Below are 9971 nucleotides of genomic sequence, written 5' to 3'. Positions count from 1 at the left end.
ACGTCATTTATTTTTCTCCTAAACAGGATCTCAAATTCTCCGTAGCCCTTGCGCTACCTATCGGTAGATAAAGTAGATATTTTCTCGACTTTTAACCTCCTACTTCAAATTAATAAATACCCACTAGCACAGTTATTGTGCATGAGATAATGGTCAACTAAACTTTATCAACACGCCTAATCACTCCATACATTGTTGTGGACTTTACATCATACGAATATCATCTCGTTATATTTTATGTAAATGTGAGCTACTTTTATCTCTAGCTATCAAACTCCAAACTCCGAACCGGTTTACAAGTTAACTGACCTTCGCGAGCGAAACATGTTCGCGACGAAACGCCTTGTGAATCTAATATTGGGTGGCAATAAAATAAAAACTTCGCAAACTTTAGTGCAACGTTACAAACATGAACATTTACAAGTAGAAATCAGCGGCGAAAATCTCAAGTTCCCCTACGTGTGGTTACGAGATAACTGCCAGTGCGAACAGTGCTTCCACAAGACCGCCAAAAGCCGGATATTGGATTGGACGAAATTCGACCTTAACGTCAAACCAAAAGACGTATTTAAGGACGAAAACTCCGTGAAAATATGCTGGACCGACGGACACACCTCACAGTATAAATTAAACTGGTTAAAATTCAGAAGCTTTACGCCTAAAAGTCAACAAAAGTACAACGAGACAATATACAAACCGCCGAAAATCACGTGGAACAGTGAAAACTTCGCTGAGATATTCAGTAAGCATGATTATCACGAAATATTGAACTCTGATAAAGCACTCTATGACTGGTTGCATAAACTTTCCGTGTATGGAGTTGCGCTGATTCAAAATACACCGGATTCTGAAACTGCAGGGGATGCTATTGTGGAGAAGGTTGGCTTCACGAAACGGACGCACTATGGGGTCAAATTCATAGTTCAAAATGTTCCCAACACGAGCAATGTGGCGTATCTATCGAGTAATTTGCAGATGCACACAGATTTACCCTATTACGAATACTGCCCTGGAGTGAATTCTCTGCACTGTCTAGTACAGACTGAAGGGCAAGGGGGTGATAATCTTCTGTCTGACGCACACTACGTGGCTCACTATATGAAGGAACATCATCCAGACCAGTTTAAAGTATTGACAGAAACCGAGGTCGAATGGTGCGACATCGGCACGGAACACGGCAACGATTTCTTTAAGCTGTACAGAGCTCCAGTCATCTGCCTTGACAGTAAGGGTGAAGTAATCAGGGTAAACTTCTCCATTCCCCAAAGAGGCAGTCATTTTCCTGGACCGATAGAGAGTGTGGTGCCCTGGCATGAAGCTCACAGTTTATTCTTTAAACTGAACCAGCGTTTTGCTGCCAATTTCAAGACCAAGGCTGGAGAGATACTGATTTTCGACAACATCAGGTTGCTCCACGGTCGCAACGCGTACGAAGACAACGGCAATAACGTCCGGAGGCTGATAGGCGCATACGTTGACTGGGATGAGGTGTACTCGCGATTGCGCTGTCTGACAGTCAAATTGAAGAATGAAGATGGTATTTAGTCATTGTTCTCAATGACTGTTCATTAAAATTAAAATTTTGTGTCCTTCATTAAAATAATTCGTCCAACTTTGATCATTCACAAATTAGTAGATTCCTTAATAAATTCTTATGAATGATTTTGGTGGTTGTTATCTTCTTTACATCTAAAACTATGTAAATAAAATATTGATAACAGAGCAGGCAAAGATGCGAAAAATAATCGTAGTTGTAAAATAGAGATAGAACGCACTTTATTGTAGGTACACCATATAAGACAAATGATCTCTTCTAGACAACCTAGTTGCTTAGAATAGGTAAAATACTGGTCATATTATTGTGGGTATAGATCTTATTGTGCAGCCAGACTGCCTAAAAGCAGTTATTTGAAAAAAATATGATTCAAATTAGGCAAAATTAAAATACACATTCTTTAATGACATAATTTATTAATTAATTCTTAATAAATATCACAGAATTCTGTATAAAAGCCATGTTTAATGTAAATCCACTGTGGTTGAGGAGGCTGCAGGTATGGCCTAACAGGCACCGGCAGAGACAGGTAGTTGAAGGCTTTGCCCAATTTCCCATAGTGCCAGTACATTTCCATGGGCATGTGACGGAGCTCGAAAGTAATTTTTTAGGGTATGCCTCATCTTCTGATAAGGTGGCCCCAGAATATACAACACATTATGCATATCCTGCCCAGTTTTAATACACTGGTGTTTTATACCTCCACATAACTTTCTAACCTATAGTTTCTTATTGGAAAACTCCTAAATGGGATGATATTGTCCATGTCTTTCCTCTTCCCATTTACTTCCACCAAAGGAAAATCTTCAAATACAGGATCGAGTGCCATGGAAACCGCCATAGCTTCATTTGTGTGGATATGAATAGTAAAACTAGCATCTTCTGGTAAAGTTTTGTATGTATCACATTTGGCTAAACTGAGGCAAAAAGCTCGTAAATTCTGCTCGGCTTGGATTAAATACGCGTCTGATGTCTCGTCATAGTCTTCAGTTCTGTGCACATCAAATACGAACTTCATAACAGCCGCGTAGTCAGCGTCGGTGATTGCAAATACCACTCGACTTAGTTGACCATTCTTTAGACATTCCTGGATGCTTTTTAAACATAAATCAATGTATTGCCTTATTTCAGGATGAATGCAACTGTAAACAACCACATTGTACTTTTTTCTAGTTTCAAAAACGCTTTGTGGGTACACTGAAGTGTAATAAAGTATGCTATGAAATGCAACCGCTAGGAATTCCACAGTTATATCTTGAAAGCAAGGGTCCATTTTGCCCACAGAGCACGTAATAACTTCTACCGTTCTACCTATACGAAATTAATTTCCAATCCAAAAATTTTACACTCAACACACAGTTTGTTTTTGTGGTTGTTTTCACATTGTTTTGGTTTTAAAAAAGTGACATTGACATTTAATTTTTTTTTTTTTAATAAACTTGACAGATTATAGATCAACGTTCCATATTACGCACATCTCAATCTTAAGTTAGGCCGGCCCAGAACAAACAGTGAAACGCAACTGCAACGAAATTGCGACTTTCTGATGATTCTCATGAATGAAACTGAAACTGAAAGTTTCAAACTGGTCGCGTCATGTGTGGTCTCTCAACGGACGCTATGGCAGAAACTTAGATAGATGCAACTCAAAAGTAACTAGCAGTTGCGTTTCACCGTCTGTTCTGGGCCTTAAAGTTGCATGCGATTCCGCACAGAGCACGCGATTCCGTATAGGGAGGGTAATTGAACGGAAAGCATAGTCGACTTTTTTTTAAGCCTAAGGCCTAATTCACACGAGAGCTTTTTTAACGTCCGTTAAAAAAGCGTTCAAATAGAACATAATATGCATACCCAAGCCTATTCCCAACGCTAAAACGTTAAAAAAGCTCTCGTGTGAATTAGGCCTAATTCACACGAGAGCTTTTTTAACGTCCGTTAAAAAAGCGTTCAAATAGAACATATGCATATCCAAGTACGTGTTCACACGTCGGCGCTTTTAAAACGCGACGCTTTTTTATCGAGCAGTGTTGCATTTTCAACGCAGAGCGTTAGGAATAGGCCGTATGAAACTTTATATTATTATTCACACGAGCGTTAAAAAAGCGCCGGCGCTGCGATCAGTACGCCGCGCGCTCTCTTAGTGGTTGGACGTGTTTGTTCTGTTTTGTTTTTTGGGCGTGCTTGTCGAGAACGTCGATACGATGTAGTGAGTGGGATCCTGAAGTCCTTATTTTAGAAGTTGAATCTCGGCCACTTCTATACGCAAAAACCATAGCTGGGCATTAACTCGTTAATCCGTTAATCGTTAATTAACGAAGTTAACATATCTATTAACGGATTAACTTTTAAGTTAACTTTCAAAAATGTTAACGGACTCGTTAAGTTCCGTTAAATTATCCTTAGTCCGTTAATCCAGTACCTACTATTTACCAAAAAGATACAGCAGGCACGCTGAAAAACGCGTTCTGATGTCGTTCGGGTTTCCAGAACTTCCAGAACCCAAAACAACAGTTTTTGTAACCAGAGGTGGAATTGTGTAAAGCAATCGTAATCATACTCAATGTCCCGAGCTCCTAGAACAATTATCGTGTTTATTCGTGCCCAATAATTACACCAGGCATCGCGGCATCGCGCCTGTCGTCGGCACAAGCTGTTCGCCCGGCCACAAAGCCGCACGGTAGCGCACGCTGAGTCCCCACTCTGCCGAATGCACACCGCCCTCAATGCACTCCTGGATGACTACCCTCATCGTGACATATTTGCGGACCCTTGGCATAAAATATTGTCAACTTGCCAATCCTTTTGTGAGCAGTGTTCTCTTTAATCTTTAAGGTGTTGTTATGATGTTTGTTGTTACCTAACTATTTAATTACGTAATAAGGTATAAACCTGTGTTTAGTCGTGGTTTCACAATAATCATTTATTGAACTCAAGCTTACGACTAAACAAACTTCGTGGCAAACATTTATAGGAATTTACATATTTCAACATAGGCTAGCTCAAAATCGACCGTTCACGTTGGCGTCGCGCACCGGGAAGAAGGAAACTTCTAGAACTTCCGCGTGAGTCGCGAGACGCGCGGGGGGGACTGCCTCGCGCCGATTGGCCGAGGGAAGGGCGCGGCACCATACTTCCGCGTGATTCGCTATTAGACGAGATGGCGTGATAACACTAACGTTGCGTTGTTCGCGCGCGATAACGTTATAAACGTTATGAAATAGCGTTGCCGCGTTACAACCTCCCCCTCTAGTTCAGACGACGCAACGCGGTCTGGACTAGCTTAAGACTTACGCGGCCTACCTCGCCTACGCTTTTCCCTAACAGGCGGCTGGATGTGACCAACAAACGGAGTAAGTTGTGAGGCATGGTATTTCCCTAACTTCGCTCCAGACTCTCCCTCCAGGAGGTAAGTAGTGTCACTCAAGACCCTCGATATCTTATACGGGCCGTCACGCCTAGGGTTAAACTTAGGGGTTTGACCTCGATCAGTGTCGTTCAAACCCTGGGTCTTCAGCAAGACCAAATCGCCTACCTTATAGTCGGGCGGCGGCCGACGACCTTCGTCGGCGTATTTCTTCCGGATCGCCTGGGCTTTCTCATGAGCATCTCTAGCGTCGAGGAGTGCGGAGGACAGCTTCCTAAGGTAAGTGGTAATATTAGCTACGAACTTATCATTCTCCACAATCTCCCTCATGTCAGTGAGTGCGTCGGCAGGCGCGCGCAGCTCCCGCCCGAAGGTAAGGAACGCAGGTGAGTACCCAGTACTAGTGCACAATGCCGAGTTCATCGCAAACCTCACGGAAGCTATGTGCTCGTCCCACGACGAATGATCTCTGCCCACCAGGATTGCCAGCTGAGGTTTCAGGTCTCTGTTCTTTCTCTCCACAGGATTGGCCTCAGGATGGTAGAATGGCGTCAGGCACTGATCGATCCCGAACGTGTTACAGACCTGCTGCATGATCTCGCTAACAAACTGCACGCCATTATCGCTTACCATCCTCCTCGGCACACCGAACCTCAGGAAAACCTCCTCTATAAGGGTCTTGGCACATTCTACGCTGGTGGCATTCTTCAATGCGAAGAGTTCGATCCATCTACTGCAAACATCCTCGACAATCAAAATCCATCGGTTCCCCGCGGGCGTCTCCGGCAAGGGACCGAAAAGGTCGACAGACATTACTTCAAAACGGCGGGCTCCGGCAGGGGACTGAAGAAGGCCGGCTGGCTTGCGGTTATCAGCTTTATACCGCTGACAGGGCACACAATTCTTCACATACTCAGCCACAGTCGCTCTCATACCAGGCCAATAAAATCGTGAACTGATCCGGTGCAGCGTGCGCTCGACTCCCATGTGACCAGCCGTCGGTGCGTCATGGTAATCAGCGAGGACCTTTGCTCTCTCGCTCGTCGGTACAACTAAGCACGCGTCGTCATTCTCGTCGGATTCAGGACCACATCTGTATAAAATTCCATCTGACATCACGTAGCCGCGGTTTGACCACTGTCTCCCCCTAAAGGGTTCGTCTTCCGTCTCCAAGTCGTCTATAATCCTCTTGATCTCAGGGTCCTGAAGCTGCTTCTCGCGCAGGTCGGATGCGCTCTGAGTTGGGAGATCGACCACGGTAAGACACAGGTCACAGCTGGTCTCTTCACTGCACGCGGGTCGCGATAGGGTGTCCGCTACAACGTTGGACTTACCTGGCACATAATCGATGCGCATGTTGTACTCTTGCAGTGTCAGCGCCCACCTTGCGAGTCTTCCGCTGGGCGACTTGACACTCATCAGCCATCTCAAGGGCTGGTGGTCTGAAACGACAACTACTTCGGAACCCTCGATGTATCCCCGGAACTTCGTGACAGCCCACACAACTGATAAGGCTTCACGCTCCGTTGTCGTGTAGTTCCTCTCGGCGGCAGTCAGGAGGCGGCTAGCGTACTCAATGGGGCGCTCGTCGGGCCCCTCCCCCTGCATCAAAACTGCCCCGAGGCAATAGCCGCTGCTGTCGGTTCGTAGCTTGTACGGCTGGGTCTCATCGGCTTGCCGCAATATCGGCGCCGTCACGAGTAGCTGTCTCAGCTGTTCAAAGGCAGACTGCTGCTCCGGCGCCCACTTCCAGCTGGCGTCCTTCTTTAGCAGCGTCGTCAAAGGCCGGGCAATCTCTGCATAGTTGGGGATGAACCGCCGGAACCAGCTCGTCGTCTGAATAAAACATTTCAGGTGCTTCAGGTTGCTCGGCGGCGGCAGGGACGTAATGGCCTCGGTCTTGGCTGGGTCCACCTGTATTCCTCCTGGAACTATCAGGTGACCTAAAAACTTCACCGAATCTCTGGCGAAAAAACTCTTCTCGCGGTTGATGCGCAAACCAAATAATGCGAGTCTATCAAACACCGCTTCCAGGTCCTCCAGGTGTCGAGAGTACGTGTCAGACAAGACAATCAGGTCGTCGAGGTAGCATAGCACGGAGACGTCGCCCCGGATGTTCGACTTGAACCTGTCCATAAGCCTTTGGAAAGTAGCGCCAGAGTTGCGCAAACCCATGGGCATCCGCTTAAATCGGTACGTACCGACGGGTGTGATAAAGGCGGTCTTGTCGCGGTCCTCTTCTGCGACACTCACTTGGAAGTAGCCAGATCTTAAATCTAGCGTGCTCATGAAATTGCTGGTCTTCGCGGCGTGCAGGACATCATCCATCCTCGGCAGAGGGTACCGGTCCGGCTCCGTCACGGCATTGAGTTTGCGATAGTCCACGCAGAGGCGTACGCCGCCATCCTTCTTCGTGACAAGTACGACGTTTGCTGCCCAAGGTGACTCGCACTCCTCAATGATGTCGTCTCTCAGCAACTTATCCAGCTCCTGCTCCAGAAGCTGCCTCTTACCCTGTGACAGTCGGTAAGGTGGAGAAGCGATAGGCTCCTGCTTCTCGTCAGTCTTAATGTGGTGCGTCGCGAAATCCGTAGGCTTGCCATCGGGAGCGAAGCGATCAGCGTGCTCCACCAACAGCTCATTAAGCCTGTCGCGCTGCTCATCACTCAGGTGAACACCTTCATCATCCCTCAGCTTCAGCTTGGTGGCCTCGACACGCATCAGCTCTGCATCGGCGGTAGGGGTAGGTACATGGTCCTTTACAAAGGCATACCGCCGGCCTGGTGTGTCGGCAAAACTCCACGTTGCCTGCTGGATATTGATGAGAATACCTGCATCTCGGATGAAATCGCGTCCTAGAAGCGTCCTCGTATCAGCTCCAGGGATCACCATGAATGTGGTAAATATTTTTCGACCCTGCAGGACGACAGTCACGTCACCTATAAGGACATCGTGTACCTGTCGTGTTCCGTCTGCTAACCCGATCGATCGCTGCGTCTCCATGAAGCGTACGCCGCCGTCCACCAACGTCCGGTACAGCATCGGACTGGCGAGGCAGTTCGTAGCCCCTGTGTCCATGACAGCAACACCGCTATGACCCAAGATCTTGATACGGATCGTCGGTTTGAACTGGTCGAAGTCAACTCCCGCTGTATAAAGAGTCAGATTAGGGAGGAAACAGAAATCGTGAGGCTCACCCTTCACCTGGGCGGAATTAAGCTCACTACCACCTGAAAAACTGGCTTTCGCCTCAAAATCGGCAATTTCTCGAAAATTGCGTAAAACATCGGGTGAGATAGGCATTTCACATCTATCTTGCACACGATTACCACTGTGACACATTTCGGATGCGTTACCCTGCATCCCAGAAAAGTCGCATTTGCCACCCTGTAATATGCCCGAAAAGTTCCGGTTGCCACCCTGTGTGTCCGAAAAATTCCGGTTGCCACCCTGTGTTACAGGTGAACTACGGTTACCACCATGTGTTACAGATGAGCTACGGTTACCACCCCGTGCTGAATTAATATTCCCGGGTATACAATTTTTTCCACAAAAATTCCCGGTTTCACCCTGTATTGTAAACACATTCCCATTTTCACCCTGTATGACGGGAATTTTACGTGATGAGTTACGACGAGCTTTCGTCTTGTTACGTGATGATAGTAATGTTACGGGGGGTTTACAATTATTGTAAAAAGTACGACGGGACCCTAAAGTGTGAAGTTCCGATTGAGACTTCGGACTACACGTCTCACACTTCGATTTGATTACGCCTTGCTGGCCACATCCATAACACCGTATTGTACATTTGTACTATTATTACTACGCGAACTATTATTATTATTACGTTCGGGGTTGTCTTTGCTCGTGGAAGTTTTGTTATTTCGCTCACGGTTACGACAATTATCTACTTGATGACCAAATACTTTACAAAAAGAACAACGTAAACGATTACGTCCCTGTGTTTTTGCGTCATTTGAACTAGGGGGCGAGTGTGTAGGTGTGTTATCAGTTAGCGGAGAACTACTTACGGTTTTCTGGATGGAATAGGTACTTGTGGTGCCGCGTGGACCTTTACCTTCGTCCCCTCGCGTTACCTCGGCGATAGACTCTTCGATATCGCGGGCCCTATCCACCAACACGTCTAACGACACAACACTTTCGCGGGTTACGCGTTTACGCACTCGTCGGTCAAGTAGACCGTAAACAATGTCAATCTGCAGACACTCGTTCAGTTCGTATGGAAGTTTAGCTATCAACGCTCTAGTCTTCGAGATAAACACGTCGCATCGTTGCTGTCCTTGCTCTTGCGCGAATATTTCGCGAAGGATTTTGTAGGCCGGTCGTGCGGCGCCGTACATGCCTCGTAGGCGCGCGACCGCGTCGTCCCAGGTGTAGACGGAGTTCTTGACCCCTCGCCACCACACAGCTGCATCATCCACCAGCAGGATGGGGAGGCCGCGCAGCGCGTGCTCGTCGCTCACGCTCAGGCACTCCTTGTATGTAGTGACGGCGTCCAGAAATGCTTCCAACTTGTCGGCGTCGTCCGCTCGCCCATCGAAGCGTGCCGTGCATTTTGCGAACGACCCGCCTCGGAACTGCGACTCGGATGTCGACATCGGTGGCGACTGGGGCGGTACTGCCGGCCCCGTGCTCGTCGTGCTCGTGGTGCTCAGCGTCGTCAGTAGGTTCTCGAAGAGGATGCGGTTGGCCTCCTGTTGGGACCGTGCGAAGGCCGACAGGAGGGAAGACACCTGCGACTCGGTCATGAACGGGCCCGCGGCGCTGCCGCCGGGCGCGGTCGGAGCCGCTGTCGCTTGCCGGTCGGCGCCGTGCTGAGCGACCCCCTGGTCGCCCGCGGCTGCCGACGCCGTTGCCGCCGAGTGGTCGTCGTGGTCGTCGCGGTTGCCTGCGACCCCACACTTGGATCGCGTCGCGGAAGCCATCGTCACTCGTTACAGTTCGAGATTGCACTGTTTTTCACGCCGGTAAAAACAGGTTTCGACACGTTGCTGCACTCACGGTAGGTACTTTGCCGGTACTGTTCGTAGG

At 47.8% G+C, this 9971-nt stretch overlaps 1 protein-coding gene across 1 annotated transcript; it reads left to right on the top strand.

Moving 5' to 3' along the window:
• The first annotated feature begins 247 nt into the window (after positions 1–247).
• On the top strand, positions 248–1663 carry LOC135076613 (gamma-butyrobetaine dioxygenase). The gene has a single exon (XM_063971043.1). It carries the CDS (start codon positions 325–327, stop codon positions 1543–1545), a length of 1221 nt encoding a protein of 406 aa, XP_063827113.1. The 5' UTR covers positions 248–324; the 3' UTR covers positions 1546–1663.
• Positions 1664–9971: the final 8308 nt, after the last annotated feature.

The sequence above is a fragment of the Ostrinia nubilalis genome, chromosome 1 (genome assembly GCF_963855985.1).
Source record: "Ostrinia nubilalis chromosome 1, ilOstNubi1.1, whole genome shotgun sequence".
Taxonomy (NCBI): domain Eukaryota; kingdom Metazoa; phylum Arthropoda; class Insecta; order Lepidoptera; family Crambidae; genus Ostrinia; species Ostrinia nubilalis.
The sequence above is the reverse complement of the archived record's forward strand: the minus strand, read 5'-3'. Positions and strand labels throughout refer to the sequence as shown.